Below are 17,500 nucleotides of genomic sequence, written 5' to 3' on the forward strand. Positions count from 1 at the left end.
TTCTAAATGAGCAATATTACTACTGATATATGTAATAATGTATAAAAAAAGTAAACTAAGTATTAAGGGTTGAGATTATTAGGGCTGACAGTAGAGTGAAACAAGGGGTAGAGAGGAAAAAAAAAGATAGAAATGACTATGTAACTTGATTTTCCTCTTAAACAACTTTATTAGAAATGAACAGATGACTTGTTTCTTGAATCAGAACTGTTCTGAGGCTACCCTTACACAGTAGGAAGTTGGAACCTACATATTTGAAGGAGGGGATTGTGACAGGCTGCTGCTATATTTTGTCATACTGCTAAGGGATAAACAATCTGGTATGTGAGCTTTATTCATTCTCTGGTCTTGACATCAGTCAGGGCAGTTACTCAATTTGGTGACTAGATGGCACTCACACCATTTACTTCATTCTTTCTGTCAAAGAACAGTGACTCTAATTGATCACTAGATGATATCCTGATATTTTCATTGAGCTGTTGCCTTTCTAAAGCAAGTGAGTTGCTATCTTTTGGGCTTCTTTGGCAAGGACTAAAAAAAGTGTTAATAGTTGGGCCACTGTTTTTTTAATCACAGCAATTTCTTTGTTAACTCTGTTCCTATTCAGGTAGTAGTCCTGGTACAATAAAAAGAGCAGTGGCTCTGGAGTCAAAGGGCCATGGATTCAAATCTTGTCTATTATTTAATTGTTGTGTGACCATTCTGTGGCCTCAGTTTTCTCATTTGTAAAATGAAGTGTATTAGTTGAGTTCTAAAGGCTATTTTAGCTATAAATCTAGGATCCTATGAATCATATTTCATTATGAGCCAAGGCAAACACTGACAATCATCTGTTTTAGAGCAAAATTTTTTTTTGCAAAATATAAATTATGCTCATTCATAAATTTCACTAAAAATTGTTTAGATATTCTCTAATATATATGATATATACAAAGAGAATAAAGGATTACTTATAACATGTGAAGTATAGGTTTTGGGGAGAAGTCGTATAATTAAAGCTTCCTCCTCTGACTATTATTTTATTTTTTTAAATTTTATTTTCAGCAGTTTTGTTTTATTCTCCCCCCCCCAATTTAATAGTGTTTTATTTTTCCAAATACATGTAAAGATAGTTTTCAATATTCATTTTTATAAGGCTTTGTGTTCCAAAATTTTCCCCCTCCCTCCTTACCTTCTTCCCCATGACAGCAAACAATCTGATACAGGTTAAGTATATGCAATTCTTTTAAACATATTTCCATATTTGCAAGAAAAAACCATCCTCTTACTATTCTTAACGCATTTAAATTTATTTTGCCAAGACCTGACCTAAAGGAAATTCTTCTAGATTAATAGTGAGGCATTTCCTTAAATAACTAGCAGCTAGAGCTATAAATGGCCATTTTTGTACCCTGGGGAAATGTCACAAAAATGTATCAGGGACAAGTGGTAATATATATGCCCTGAAATGATAACCTTATGGCGCAGAGATATTATAAGATAATTTCTTGGAAAACCAAACCAGAAAGGTAGGGTAGCAAGAAACTTGGGTAGGGTGTAATTGCCAAGGGATAAGGAACAGTGTCATCTCATAGTTTCCCGTTTTGATAAATTATCCTTATTATCTTCCAAATTGAGTTGTTCAACTACTTCAGGCTGTCAAAGGACTGGAAGTACAGGAAATACCCTTTAAACCTCAGTAAATTGGGCCAAAGGCCTAGTCATCCCATCTTAGTTATAGCTGTAACAACGAATGCTGCCATTTAAACTTATTTGGAATTGTATTAGAGTACTTTCCTCAGTTTCTCTAATCTAACTCTAAAATCAAAACTGAACATCCTAAGAGGATATAAAGGCTTTTCTGTAGTTCATGAATTTATACTTGTTCCTAAATAGGAAAAAAAAAAGTGAGCCATTTTGGAAATGTAGGTATTCTGGGCTCTCATAGTGCTTTTGAGCTTAACATCTTTGTTTTCCCTTCCAATCATTTGTACTGGACCAGTGAGAAAGCTGTGAGCAGGCCCTGATTATTCTCTATTTGGGCAAATAACAGGATAATTTGAAGCATTTCACAAACTGTTTTTTTTCTGTTTTATGCCTCTTTTCCCTCTAAGTCATTTTATCAACCCACAATGGTTGAATGCCTGAAACTGATGAACAAGCAACTGAGATTGAAATACAAAGGTGTCTTTTAAAAAATATATATCTACATACATATATATATATATATATAAAAATATTTTATGAATTGATGCTAATAAAAGTTTTTTTTTCAATGGAAACTAAGGGATGAGAGTGACAAAAATATATTTGGAGATAGGAGGTTTCAATAGCCAGTTTTTTCCAACCTTTTGTCCATTTCAGCTTATTTTTCACCTTGCAAATGCAGACTTCAGGATCCTAGGGATTAGGAAGTTATTACAAGGGGTTCATAAATCCATATGAATATGATATATGATCTTTTTATTTTATTTAGCTTCAACAATAAATTCAGTGCAATTCAGCATGATAAAGATACCTTCTGTCAAGTGAATATGTCTGGCACATATATGTTTAACTTGCCTTTGGAATGTTACATATGCATTAGTATTTTATGTATAGATGCCTTTATGATTAATAAAATACAAGTTTGTTATTTAATTTATACTAGCTTTTATCATCATTGCATGTTTATTATCAATAAATACTAAAAATACAACTATCATGTGTTTCTTATGTTAAAAAAGGAAGCTTTATATCATTATTTCTGGAGTGGAGAATTAATGGTCCAAATAATTTCTGTGCCCATGTCTTTGAAAAAGTTCTACCTATTTGGTTTCCATTAAATATGAGGCAAGGAAATTAAGCATTATAGTAGGATTATTTCTACTGCTTGTTTACTGAAATTTCAGGAAGATAATCAATCTATCATAGTAGGGAATTATGGTTTGGTCTTCAGGTTTTTATCATTGTAAGCAAAAGGCTATATCATAATTCAGATAATTTCAAACAAGTCAATAGATTTGAAGAAATGCATGTTTAATATTAAAAGCAATCTCTCATTTGAATTTAACTAAAAGCAAACCATAACAATAAATCCAGTTTAGCATTTATGTTTGCATATAATTACTTACTGTGAACAGTTTCAAAGACCAGCATCTAAAAACTTAGAAGGGTGAATTTTCTACCACTTTAAGGGAAAAGCAAGCATTTAAAAAATGTAAATTATAAATTCTTAAAAACAACAGCTTTGATTGGATTAGAAAGAATAATGATGTGAAAAAGTTAGGCTGTTACAGGAAAGAGAAAGAGGAAAGATTTGTGAGGAGATTTATACCTTGGTTAGGAAAAGAAGTATACAAGAAATGACTTACATCTTAATTTGTCCATGATCTTTCCTCCACATAGGGTGGCTAAGGCCATTTTGACAGCAAATACTGAAATTTTACCATGGCCTTCCCTATTAAATAACAATAAAAAAGTGATGTTATTTGAAGCAATTTCAGTAGTTTGTCTTAATATATTCCATTTCATAGAATTAAAAGGACCTAGTCTCCTGTAAACAATATAAGAACACTCATCATGCATTCTGAGAGGATATATTTTTGTGAAAGTTTTATATGCAATTTAATGCATGTTTCCATGAGCTAATTCATTTTTTCCATTGTGAAGAAAGAGAATGATCTTCTGGAATCTCTATAACACATGCTTGCTTAGAATATTAGAGGAGCAATTTGTACAGAATGAACTGAAATAATATAACAAATTTAAACTTTTGTGTATCTCAATACTATACCCTCTGTTACTTTTTATTTAGAAAGTTTCAGATGCATCCTTCCACTCTGACAATGCCTCACTTTTGAAAATGAAGAAATTCTGGACTCTTGTCTCTTTCCCCTCAAATATTCTTTTTCCAACCATTTTTTTTTTCATCCACAAAGGAGCCATTGTTACCGTAAAATATTTCTCTGTCAAAATATTTCTTCTAAAGAAGAAACAATAATGCTATATTTGATCCTTCACTTTCTACCCAAATAAAACACACAAACACACTTGCACCAATCTTTATGGATTCAGGCAGTTAGCCTATTTTGTCCTTCATAAAATATTCTATTATGGACTTCTTACAAATATAAAAAAAATTAATAGTTGGATCCAAGGATTCTCTAACCCCTGGATCAAGCTGTTTATTCTCATATTCTAGTAAGCAAAAAGTCCCATCACACTAAGGGATTCACTTCTCTCCTATTGGCCCTATTAGGATTAATTGAAAGAATTATTTAAGGAAGAAAAATGATCGAAATGTCTGCTTTACACATTAATTTATTTGTGTGTGTGTGTGTGTGTGTGTGTGTGTGTGTGTATACATACATATGTATATATGACAGGCTAGTACACTGGATAGAAAGCTAGCATCAGAGTAATGACAATTGGGGTTCAAGTCTTATTGCTCATTTATTCTCGTTACCCTGTGATCCTGGGTAAGTTAAATTGACCTCTTGGTGTCCCAAGCAACTTAAAAAATTGCAGAACAGGTACTGATCTGCATTAATAAAGAGAGAATTTCTTTTTCAGAATTTCTCTATAACTGTTTTCATCTCATTCATCATTTTTATTAACTAAAATTTCTGAAACAACTATGCATATCCTTTGACCCAGCAATGTTTCTACTGGGATTATATCCCAAAGAGATCTTAAAAGAGGGAAAGGGACCCACATGTACAAAAATGTTTGTGGCAGTCCTTTTTGTAGTGGCAAGAAACTGGAAACTGAATGGATGCCCATCAATTGGAGAATGGCTGAATAAAATATGGTATATGAATGCTATGGAATACTATTCTTTGTTATGGGTCACAACTCTGAAACAAGGATTCTTACAAGGTATTAGTCAGTAGAATTGATGAGACAATGGTTATCTAGTTTAGCATGGTGATTAATAGTTCAGTATGATTGATTTAATCTTACAACAAATAATAGTTTCCTAGTGATATAATGATTGGTTTATTCTCAGTGTAGAGCATATAAGCTGACACAAACTCAGCCAAAGGAGGCAGAGACAGATTCATTCCATCGTCCACCTTTGTGGTGGCTGGAGGCTGAAGCATAAACCCTTGGACTCAGACACCGTGATGGCCTGTCCTCCTGCATTTTCTCCACTGAAACCAAGTCCTCTCTGAAGGCCACGAGAAAGCTAGCTGTGTACCAGGTGAAAGAGACAATAAAGACTTTTGGACTTTAACACTTGGTTATTCTTGTGGTGATTACTGAACTGAAAGGAAGGCTGCTCCAAGACCACCAGAAAACTAAAAAAGAACATTACAATTGTTCTGTAAGAAACGACCCGCAGGATGATTTCAGAGAAGCTTAGAGAGACCTACATAAACTGATGCTAAATGAAATAAACAGAATCAGGAGATCATTATACACGGCAACAAGAAGACTATATGATGACTGATTCTGATGGATGTGGCTCTCTTCTACAATGAGATGATTCAAACCAGTTCCACTTGTGCAGTGATGAAGAGAACCATCTACACCCAGAGAGAGAACCATGGGAACAGAGGGTAGAACACAACATAGCATTCTCACTCTTTCTGTTGTTATTTGCTTGCATTTTATTCTCGGTTTTTCTTTTTCTTTCTTCTTGATCTGATTTTTCTTGTGCAACCAGATAACTGTATAAATATGTATACACATATTGACTGTAACATGTGTTTCAACATATTTAACATGTATTGGACTACATGCCAGATGGGGGAGGGGAGGGGATAAGGGAAAGAAGGGGAAAATTTGCAACAAAAGGTTATGCAACGGTCAATGTTGGAAAAAATTACTCCCATATGCTTTGTAAATAAAAAACTTTAATAAAAAAAAAAGAATTCTGAAGTATAAGCTTAAAGTTTATCCAATATCTGTATTATGTCTGACAGTAATATTTTAGACCTAAGGAATGGGAAGGCTATAAAGTTGTCTAAGAAGGGGGAAATCCAAAGGTGTGCTGAAACCACTTTAAATCAACTCCCAAGAAGCAATTGTTGAAGTTTTGGGGTGAGCATTCACATCTTGAAAATTGGCAAACACTATAAATCATGGATTGATTTATTGTTTTGTTGCTTGTCTAGACTTAATAAAGTGATGGAGAAAATGTTAATAATGCTGATTAAACTTAAAAGTGTGTCATATATACATATTTTTCAGAGATCTGGACATTGTTAGACATTTACCAGCAGGTTTCTAGATTAACCTGCCCAGATTGGAAAAATGTAGATGATAAAAAGCTTCCATAAAGATCAAGATTGAGATCAACCTATGAGTGACCTTTGCATTTTCAACTTAGGTGAGATAGGAAGATTTACTCTCCTTTGCAACCTGGCCCCAACCTACCTTTCCAGGCCTACTACATATTACTTCTCTTTGTACATGTAATAGTTCAGTCAAACTGGCCTTCTTAATGTTTCTCAAAAGCAACACACCATTTCCTGTGTGAAACTTTATGCTGGCTGTCCCCCAAGTCTACAATGCAATGCCTCTTCATCTCCTTTTATAATCCCCATCATTTTCAAGGCCCAGTCTTTTATCATTTTGTATCACTGTGTTATTTCCATTTAGGTGTTTCAGTAGTCCCTAGAACTCCATTATGATAATCTCAAAGATAATATTAAATTGTAATATATAAAGTGATTCATTATTTCTTTGTCCTGTTATAAAGACAAAGAAAGAAAAGAAATGATAAAGACTAAACAATCACAAAATTTCTAGACTCAGGAAGTATACAAATAAATGATTTATATCTAATTAAGAAGTCATTAAATATCCATTGATTGAATAAATGATTAATATTTCTAAGGAAGTAGATTATAACTAATATTTTTTGGTTCAGATTGTGGGAAAGGCTGATCATGTTCCTTTTATCTCTAGGTTCAAAGATATTTTACTTATAATAATAATATATTGAGAATAGCATCTGGATATTCTTTCAATCTTTCTCTTCTTCCTCCTCCTCCTCCTTCATCATCATCATCATCATCATCATCATCATCATCATCATCATCATCATCAGTAACTTCTTAGAGTTAGGAAGGCCCAAACATCATCAGTAGCTTCTTAGAGTTAGGAAGGCCCAAGAGATCACTTATCCTAATCATTATAAGAATTATAGGAGAGCCTCTTCCACAACACCACTAATAAAGAGATCACTCACTGCTTGAAGATTTCTAGTAACAGAAAACTCACTTTCTATCAAGGCAAGCCATTCCCATTTAATTCTTAGTTGGTTTCCCTTTATGTTCTGTCTCCCTATAACTGTCATTCATTAGTCCCAATTCTTTGATTTAGGAGCAAATATAACAAAACTATTCCCCTTTCTATTTGATAATACTTCAAATATTTTAATACAACTGTCATATATACATACATACACACACATTTATATATGCTAAGTATATATATATATATATATTTTTAAATCCAAGCTAAATATCTCCAATGACTTCAAATAATCAGTCAATCATCATACACTATACCGGGACAGTGAATAGAATACCAGGCCTGGAGTTGGGAAGACTCACTTATCTTCCTGAGTTCAAATCTGACCTCTGATACTTAGTTCTGTGACTCTGGATAAGTTACATAACTTTGTTTGCCTCAATTTCCTAATACGTAAAATGAACTGGAAAAGTTAATGTCAAACCACGTCAGTCTCTGCTAAGAAAACCTCACATTGAGTCAAAAAGAGTGGGAAAAGACTGAAAATGCCTGAACAAAAAATACAATTATTAAGCCTAAAGCATCCAGGATAATGATATTGAGACTTCTGCCTATTCTGGTTCCTGTGTTGTTATTCTATATCCAGTCCTCATTTTGCTTTTTTAGTTTGTGAAATAAAAAATAAAAACTAAATTATACAAGCTGTCATCTCTTTTATGAGAATCACAGAGCTTTAAGTATTTATGAGAATGAGGCTATTACAAGAAAACATTCAAAACAGCCAAAATGTGTACATTCTCTTGAAAGAAGTTTTTTCGAAATGTTTTATGTAATTTTAACACTTTTATCTGCTTATTCTAGAAATTTTACAATATAATTGCTTAAAAACCATTTATATCTTTGAATTATTTTATGGATCTTTTGAAGTATTTATTCAATGAGTACTTATTCAATTAGAAGATGTTTCTAATTTCTGGTTCTAACCTTTTTCCTTCCCTCCAATTTCATATCACCAATTACTCACTAGTTATTTCAAATTGTACATACTATAAATATCCTAAATGAAACATGTTCAAAACAGAACTCATTACCTTTTGCCCAAATCCTCCCCTCTCTTAAGCTTAGTTATAATTACAGAAAGTACCATCATCTTCCCTATGAACTTAGAGTCAAAATCTAGTGCTATCCTTTACTCTTTACTTACACTTACTGTCCATATTCAATCTGTAGCCAAGTCTTTTTACTTTCACACTTCCTCTTAGCATCCTGTTCTCCCCACTTCACATAGCTTCCACCCTGTTGCAAATCCTTATTTTTTGCCTAAACTATTGCAACAGCCTGCTGACTGCTCTCCCAATGTCAAATCTCTTCCCCAGTCCCAGTCCTTCCTTCACTCAGCTATCAAAGTCATTATCTTTAAGCACAGATTTGAACATGATATTCTCATTAAATTCCTCTGAATCCCTATTTATCATCAGGATCAAATAGAAAATCCTCTATTTGGATTTTAAAGCCCTTTATGACCTTCCTCTCTTTCCTGTTTTTCTTGTTCTTTTTTTTAAATCCTGCATTTGTCTCTATGTACCAAGGGCAGTTTAAGTGGCATGGTGGATGAAGTGCTGGGCTTGGAGACAGGAAAACCTAAGATCCTTAGATGTTTAGTAGTCATGTAATCTTGGGGAAGACTCTCACCCATTATTTACCTCAACTCCTCATCTGCAAAATGGGGACAATATCATAGAATCTACCTCCCAGGGTTGTTGTAAGGATCAAATTGTTGAGGTTGAGAAGGGAGGGGAAGCTCCAAAAGTACCCGACTAATGTCCCCAGGTGTCATAAGAATTTTCAAGCTTGAACCCATCTTTTAGTCAAGGGGCAAAGTTTTATTAAAAGTAATGGTACGCTATTACAAAGTAGACTGAGTTGTAAGGTAATTCACTAAAGAAACAGAAACAAAGGAAATATTTTTATACAGCTTTCAATTATAGATATGCTAATTCTACGGCGCTTAGGGAGGAGTGGTCTCCAGAAGGAGTGGTTCTTGGCTGACTAGATTATTACTGACAAGATTGCCAGTCAGCAATGACTTGAGGAGTGTTCTTATTCACTAATATCTCAGGGGCTTGATGTGTAAAAGTTTCCTGAGGCCAGAATCTATCTGGCTAAGGAACTATCAAAATTAGCTAGATTGAGTGTGTGAGTTTCTTAAGGCAGATTCCAAAGCCAAAAGACTCAGGACCAGTGACACATTAGAACAGAAGCCCCCAAGGTCAGGGGACCACAAAATCACATTACATCAAAATCAGGTAATAACTGTAATATGATCAACACAATGCTGGCTATATAGTAAATACTATAAATATTAGCTATTATTTTTATTGCTTTAAATGGAAATAGGCCATCTTGCTGTTCCTCAGATGATACTTCTCTCCACTCTGAGCCTTTGTCACTGGCTGAACTCATGCCTGGAATGTTCTCCTTTCTCAAGTTTTTGATCAGTAAAAATGTGAGCTCTTTTGAGAAAAGGGAATCATGTTTTTGCATTTCTTTGGAACCCAAATATTTCATACAGTACCTGGCATATATTAAGCATTTAATAAATGTTTATTATACAGGTTTTTTCCAACTGTAAGTACAACATTACACAAATTTCTCCAAAATCGTAAATTATGTGAAATGGTTGATAGAGGCAAATATCCATTGATTTCTTCTATTACTGTAATTATTAGGTACTTCTTCAGTGAAACTATTTTATCTCAGAAACATGAAGGACTTTCAAACAAAGCATCATCCATCAGAGCCAAGTCTCAGTTACTAGACAGAATTCCACCTGGATATTGAGAATTCAAGAGAAGTTTGAAAAGGCATCAGCTAAGTAGTCACAGGGTGTTTGATAGGTTCAGTCATACAGATAACAAAAGGAAAGAATTGGCCTTTGTAGAATACTGTCTCTTTCTCCTTTGATTTCAGACATCCACACAAATTCACAAAAGTGAGCAGACAAAGGTTTCTCAGGAGAACTCCATACAGATAATGTACTGCTAGGATAGTAACTTTCATAGGCACACATAGAAACCATTATATGCTCTGCAGTACATCTTGGTTCTGCAAGTACATCAGAGACTTTTTAAATTGGAAAGGCAGAAGGGTTTGGGTCAAAGTACCTGGGTTCTCTCATCTTTACTCATTTAGAGAAAAAATATTAAGGTATCTTTCATCATAACTGAGGATCCCATAGTAGGGAATATCTGTATAAATGCCTCCTCAAGAAGCAAGAGCTAAAACAAGTGGGAACTGAAGTGGTACTTTATATTCTCTACAGTAGCATTTATAAGGCTCATGTATTTGAAATTTCAGCCCTTGTTAAATTAACTCTAACACAACAAATTAAAAATCACTTTAGTTCAACACAAATATACCTCTCTAATTCAGTTCACCAAGGCTAAAATAGAAAAAATGGATTAGAATTTGGGATGTATATTCAAGAAATTATTTTTTCCTACTTAAAATAGCTCAGAAAAATACAATAATTATAAATTTAAAAAGAACCAGCCAAGATCATGGATATATATTTGGACTTGATCATACTCCTAAAAGAGTCATGCTTTTTTCCTTGGCAGTTTAAAGCTATAAGGATTTCCATTTTGCCCTTATTTTTCTTCTTAGTTTTATTACTGCTGAATTCCATGAGGTTTTCCATTTTCCTTAAAGACTTCAGTGTTTAGCTCACAGGATTTTTATCTTTCATCAGAGATCCAAGGATTTTAACATATTGGTGACCCTTCAGACAAATTATCTCACATCTCAACACAAGTGAAGAGAGACTATGGTACAGTAGAGAATAAGCTAACTCTGGAGTCAAAGCATCTATAATCAGGTTGCTATGATATCCTGGGTGACTCATTTAATGTTACTGAGTCACAGATCCTCATTTATAAAATAAAAAGATTGAATTAAATGGCATCTAAGGTCTTTTTCAGGTCTACTCTCTGCTCCATCACTACTTTACCCAGTAGGAAGGCCATACTATGACTGATCATCATTCAGAATATTTCTATCCTCAAGATCTCCAACATTGAAATGTCTGTCTCCAACCACAAGTATTTGTTTTTTCCAAGATCAGAAATACCTTCTAAACCCAAAATCAATGTTTTCCCTTGACTATCCTGTTTCAATTAATGGCACTTTGTTGCTGTTCAGTCATTCTGACATCTGACTCTTTGTGACCCCATGGACTGTAGCATGCAGGTCTTTGTATCCTTCACTGTATCTAAAAGTCTTCCCAAGTTCATGTTCATTGTTTCCATGATTCTATCCATCCATATCACTTCTGCCATCCTCTTCTCTTTTTGTCTTCAATCTTTTCAACATCAGGGTCTTTTCCAATGAGTTCTGTCTTCTCATTAAATGGCCCAAATATTGAAGCTTTATCTTCAATATTTGACCTTCCAATCAATAGTCGGAATTAATTTTATTGACCGATTTGATCTTCTTACTGTCTGAGGGATTCTCAAAGGTCTCCAGCACCACAGTTTGAACATGTTGATTCTGTGACCCTCAGCTTTTCTTGTAGTCCAACTCCCATAGCCATATATTTAATACTGGAAAAACCATAACTTTGACTATACAGACTTTTGTCAGCAAGGTGATGATGTCTCTGCTTTTTAGTATGCTGTCCAGTTTGTCATAGCTTTCCTTCTAAGAAGCAAGCATCTTTTAATTTGATGGTAGCAGTCACCATCTATAGTGATCTATCTTTAAACACAAAAATATAAAATTTTATACTGCTTCCATTTCTTTCTCCTCTATTTTCCAGGAAATGATGGAATCAGTTGACAGGACTTTATTATTATTATTTTTTGATGTTACTCTTCAGGCCAGCTTTTATACTCTCCTCTTTCACCTTCATCAAGAGGCTTTTTAATTCCTCTTCACTTTCTGCAATAGAGTGGTATCATCTGCATATCTGCTAGCTGCCCAGAAAATGCACTACCATTTTCTAAGTCACTGTATTTAGGAAGCTTAGCATATTTCTTATCTTCTCATTCTCACAGGCTACCTCCTCTCATAGTACTTTGTCCTCCTCAATCCAAGTCATTGTCAGGTCCAATTGGTTCCTAATGTTGCAGGAGACTAGAAAGGTCTATTAAGAGAAAGTTAACTTGGTATTTTATAATAGGAGAAGAAAAGATAAGGAAATAACATTCTGTGTGTGTGTGTGTGTGTGTGTGTGTGTGTGTGTGTACATGTGTGTTTGAACTGCTTTCCACCTAGAGATGTTGCATAAATTTCATTTTCTTCATTATCTTTAATATTATTTAAATGAACTCCATAGTTCTTACTTTTCAGAAAACATGTAAATAAATGTTTGTTCAATAAGGTGGCTGGTTCTATCCCTGTGTCTTCCATTGCCTACCCCAAGGGTACTATGTTCTAAACACACACACACAGAGACATTCTATTTCATTGTCTATTGCCCACATTTGTGTAGTAGTTACCACTTACTCTTAGCATGGTTGGGGATTTCCATTTTACTCCAGACAACTGTCATCGTGGCATGAATTCAGGTTTGAGCACAAATTTACATTTTTCATTCTCTATTGCATCACTTTACTAAACAAACCAAAATCAAAATAAGCACCCTGGAGCCAGTGGTGGTGTAACCCAAGGATGCTGGGCTACTGCTGTGAAGAAGACAGGAATGGAAGGCTGCTATAGCAATACCATGGTTTGGCTCCATTCTTCTGCCTTGTCATGTGCAACAACTCAACCGCCTTCTCTCCCTGCCCCACCACTCTGTTACCATGGAGACTAAATTATACCAGTAGATCTTGTTATGAAGGGTACACAGTACCAAGCAAGGAGACTCTCAAGCTGTGGTGAAATGCTTATTTTGAAATTGCTATTTTCAACTTAAATATTCCTCAAAATATGAATTTATGAAGGTAACATACATTGGTCTAGCTGAGCAGTAATTACCTCATTACTGCATTATGAGGCTGGATGTCAGTTGGCTGTTTTTGTAAATGGGTAAAGGAATAAAAATCAAGCCAGAACACCCCCTCTGGCAATGATCACAATACCCCTAAGTGTTGTGGGTACACATCTGAATCAAGCAAAACCTTAGGGGTTTCTCAAAATGAAGTGGTGGAAAATTTGTAACCAAGGTTCTCTATAATAACACACAGGGCAGCAAATGAAATACAGAGGGGGTGAGGGGTTGTTTGAAGGATTCCCCCTTAAAACTTAAGGGTCATCACATGGACTTAAGGTATCCTTTGTATTCCACTTTCTTTCATTAAATGTCATGACAGTGTGCCACATTGTAAACAGTCCTGGGTTTAGATCAGAAAACCAGAATTCTAGTTCTCTGTTAATCATCTCTATGTGATTTGGGGCATATTGTCATTCTAGACTTCAATGCTCTTATCTATAAAATAAGGTCTTGACTAGATGATCACTAGTGTTTTCCTCAGCTCTCAAATTCTGTGAGTCTATTAAGTATGAGCATAAATGAAGGAAACCAGTTTCACAGATAGTAAGTGAAACCAATCATTATATGTAATTTTAACATGTCATGGTCACCATCACCAAGGTCACCAAAAATCCTTCCCTCTTTTTTCCATGTATTCCTGAGTATTTTTCATTATTTTAGACCACCTCCCCCAGTCTTTATACCTGAGAATTTGCAGATAGGAAAGTTAATTTATTAATAGGAAAATTATTGTGCTTCATTAACCTACATTCAAGCAGGCAGTCACATAATATTTTTGCATGTTATATAGTCTCTAGTCTAGAGAGTAGGGTAGTATAGTCAATGGAAGGCTGGATTCGAAGGCTTCAGTTCAAATCTTGTCTCTGAAATTGTGTGACCCTGGATAAGTTATCCAACTTCTATATATCTCAAAAATCTCAAAAATAGGATTTATCTATGGAGCTGTTGCTGAGCTATAATTTATTTAAATTAATGATGATCATACAAATTGAAATAGAAAAGGAACCACTAAACCACACACAAGGATCCTTGTGGCTCCATATTGACTCAAAAAATCACAATTAATATTATCTATGTTCTATTGTATTCTTTTTTATTTTGTGAAATATTTCCCAGTTACATTTTAATCTGGTATATAGTTTTCTGCACTAGGAGTGTTGTGGGACATAGTGCTTAGGGATTGTGTGTTTGACATCTTAGATCTATATAGACTTTTGTGAATCCCCACATTAGAAATTACTCATATTAATGACATCAAAATTTCTTTGACCATTTACCTAAAACATCTAGGTAAAATGCTAGGAGCTAAAGGTTATTATATGAAATAAAATTATTAATTTTTCATAGTTGGTATTTTACTTCCTTATTTCAACAGGTATTTTTGTCTTTTGTTCTTAAGTATCTCTAAACTTCTTTGATAATGTGGTAAAATGGAAGAGAACCAAATGTGAAAATTTACATTTATGTGTCTCTACATTATACCTATTAGTACTTTTAATCAAAGGAACATATGACATTATTTATCTCATTAAAACTCTTTAAGCCTCAATTTTCTCATCTTAAAAATGGGGATCAATCCTTCACAGGGTTGATAGAATTAAATAAAACAACATATAATGATTGATCTGTAACTATGATATAACTATCAGATGTTACTAGTTTTATAATTGGCATCAGTTTAGGCAGGAAAAAAGAAAGATATGTTATTTTTTTAGTCTGTTACTTTGGGCACAAAGCTGACATGTGGGAAAAGATTGAATAGTAAGAGAAAACTTAAAGTTCTTTGGTGAGGGAACTTACGGATCAAAGGCTGCAAGCAGGAAGTTGAGCAGTAAGCTGATAGACTGTTCCACATGGATCTGGTGAGTGGTTGGCATCCTTTTGTTGAGCTGGTAAAAAATGGTTGAAAGCACAGCCTCCAGGCGAGCTACATTTAGTTCTATATTTGGGTCCAGGTTGTTCAGGGCATTTTCCCTCAGGGCTTCTATGACATTCCAAATGTCCACCAGATGTACTGTACAAAATCAAAGGAGATTCAACAAATTCATGAAAAAAAATCAATTTTTAAGAAAATATTTACTAAGTTTTCCAACTGCAGTAGGTTTTTTGGGGATCAAGTCCTTACATAGTATTATTCCAAGCATCCTGTTAAGTATACAGGATATGTTTTTTCTCTCTTTAGTTCTAATATTTTCACTCTTATGCCTTTCTTCTAAGGGCTAATGGCATGTCTGATAATTGGTGATATCTAGATGGAATGGGATATCTCCTAAGAGGGAAAACTTCTCATCATTGGAAGTTCTTAAGTTAGGGCTAAATGAACACTTTTTCAGCATATTTTGAGGTGATTCTTACATAGGTTATGAAGTTGAGATCAGATAACTTTTAAGTTCTCTTCTTGCTTGATCCTCATTAATTCTACAATTAATTATTCTGTTAATTATCTTTAATTTATTTTATATATACATATATGTATGTATAAATAAATAAATAAACATATATATCAGTCCAGCCAATATAAAGATTCATTTTATATCTAAAACAGGGATTTTTAATCTGGGGAATCCTCTTGGATTAGTAAAACAATAAACATTTATATGTGCTAGGAACTGTGCTAAGGGCTGAGGATACTAAAAAAGGCAAAAGACAGTCTCTAGCCTAAAAGAGCTCCCAGTTTGTTGGAGAAGACAACAGGCAAAAAATTATGGAAAACAAATCATATATAGGATAAGTTGGAGATAGTCAACAGAAGGACATGTAGGTGGCACATTGGATAAAGTACTATGTCTGGAGTCAGGAAAACTTTTCTTTCTGAGTTCAAATCTGACCAGATACTTACTAGCTTGTATGTGACCCTGGGCAAATAACTTAACCCTCTTTGCCTCAGTTTCTCATCTGTAAAATGAGCTAGAGAAGGAAAGTAACTCCAGCATCTCTTCCAAGAAGACTCCAAATAGGGTCATGAAGAACTGAACATGACTCTATTTGGAGAAGAGGGCAATTGACCATGTGCAAAGCTATAGAGAAGTCAAGAAGGATGATGATTAAGAAAAGATCATTAGATTCGGCAGTTAAGAGCTTATTAGTCACTGTCAAGAGAATAGTTTCAGTGGAATGATGAGGTGAGAAGTCAGAGTGTAGAGTTAAGGGGAAAGTGAAAAGAAAGGAAGTTAAGTCTTCTATTGCAAATGGTCTTCTCAAAAAATTTAACCACAAAGGAAAGGAGCAAAGTGGGACAATAGCTAGAAGAAATAGATGGATCAAGTGAGGATTTTTTTGAGAGTGGGGGAGACATGGGCATGTTTGTCAGCAGTAGGGAGGCAGTCGATAGATAGGAAGAGACTGAAAATAAGGAATAAGGTTGACCAAAGGGGTAAATTTCTGGAGAAAATGGAATGAAATGAGATCACTTGTGCATGTAGAGGGGTCTGTATTGGTAAGGAGAAGGGTCACCTCTTCATATGAGACATGGCTGAAGAAGATAGTAACAGAGCAATATGGATGATATGAGATGAGGAAGAGAAAAGACAGAGCTTTTGGTAAATGATTTTAATTTTTTCAGTAAAATATGAGATAAGGTTCTCAACTGAGAGGGTGAGGGGAGATAAATGCTATGAGAAATTTGAGGGGGATGACAGATTTGGAAAATATGTTGGGATGAATGGCACAGTGAGTTTATTAGGGAAGTGTAGAAGGATTATCTTGCAGCATTGAAGGCCTGATTGATGTTGTATAACATAAACTGTAATAATGAAGTCAGCATGGATTTGTGATTTAATCATATCATTATTATACACATATTTTTTCACTTGTTTGTCAATATTATATATGTAGAAATAAAGGCAGCATATGGTAGGAATGATATAAGACCGAGACTTGACAGAGGAAGATTGATGATATGATATGGGGATCAAATGCTCAAGAAAAGAGGCTAGTGTAGAGTTAAACTGGTTTATCAATAGATGAAGATGAGGAAATGAGGAGAATGTAGCTAGGGAAACTGTGATAGTTTGGGAGAAAAATGCAAGAGAAGCTGAAGGATTGAAGGTCATGGTATAGACTCCCTCTTATTGACTCTGACGTTAATCCTCAATCTACCATGCCATTCTATTGTGAATACATTTAACAGATTAAATTATCTGAGCCTCAAAGCAGGTAAAATAACCTGTCAAAGGTCACAAGCTAGTGTTTGACTTTGTTGTTCCTGACTCCAGGTCCAGCAAAAGATTCATGTTATATTTTTTCTCTTGGATTTATCATCTAATTAATTCAATTTAGCTATCTTCAAATTGTGGCCTTATGTATCCAATACCTAAATTAGTAAACATATTTATGAGAATT

General features: G+C 34.4%; 1 protein-coding gene across 30 annotated transcripts in view; it reads right to left on the reverse strand.

Annotated features, from left to right (window-relative positions):
- The window catches only part of DTNA (dystrobrevin alpha), a 478,032-nt gene that overhangs the window by 104,752 nt on the left and 355,780 nt on the right, over positions 1-17,500 (reverse strand). For all 30 annotated transcript variants that reach the window (XM_051970241.1, XM_051970242.1, XM_051970238.1 and 27 more), the window contains 2 exons: positions 14,960-15,173; positions 3,333-3,418 (listed from right to left, as the gene is read on the reverse strand). In XM_051970241.1, coding sequence (XP_051826201.1) covers positions 3,333-3,418; positions 14,960-15,173 — 300 coding nt within the window. The remainder of the gene's footprint in view (positions 1-3,332; positions 3,419-14,959; positions 15,174-17,500) is intronic.

Source organism: Antechinus flavipes, chromosome 1, assembly GCF_016432865.1.
Source record: "Antechinus flavipes isolate AdamAnt ecotype Samford, QLD, Australia chromosome 1, AdamAnt_v2, whole genome shotgun sequence".
NCBI lineage: Eukaryota > Metazoa > Chordata > Mammalia > Dasyuromorphia > Dasyuridae > Antechinus > Antechinus flavipes.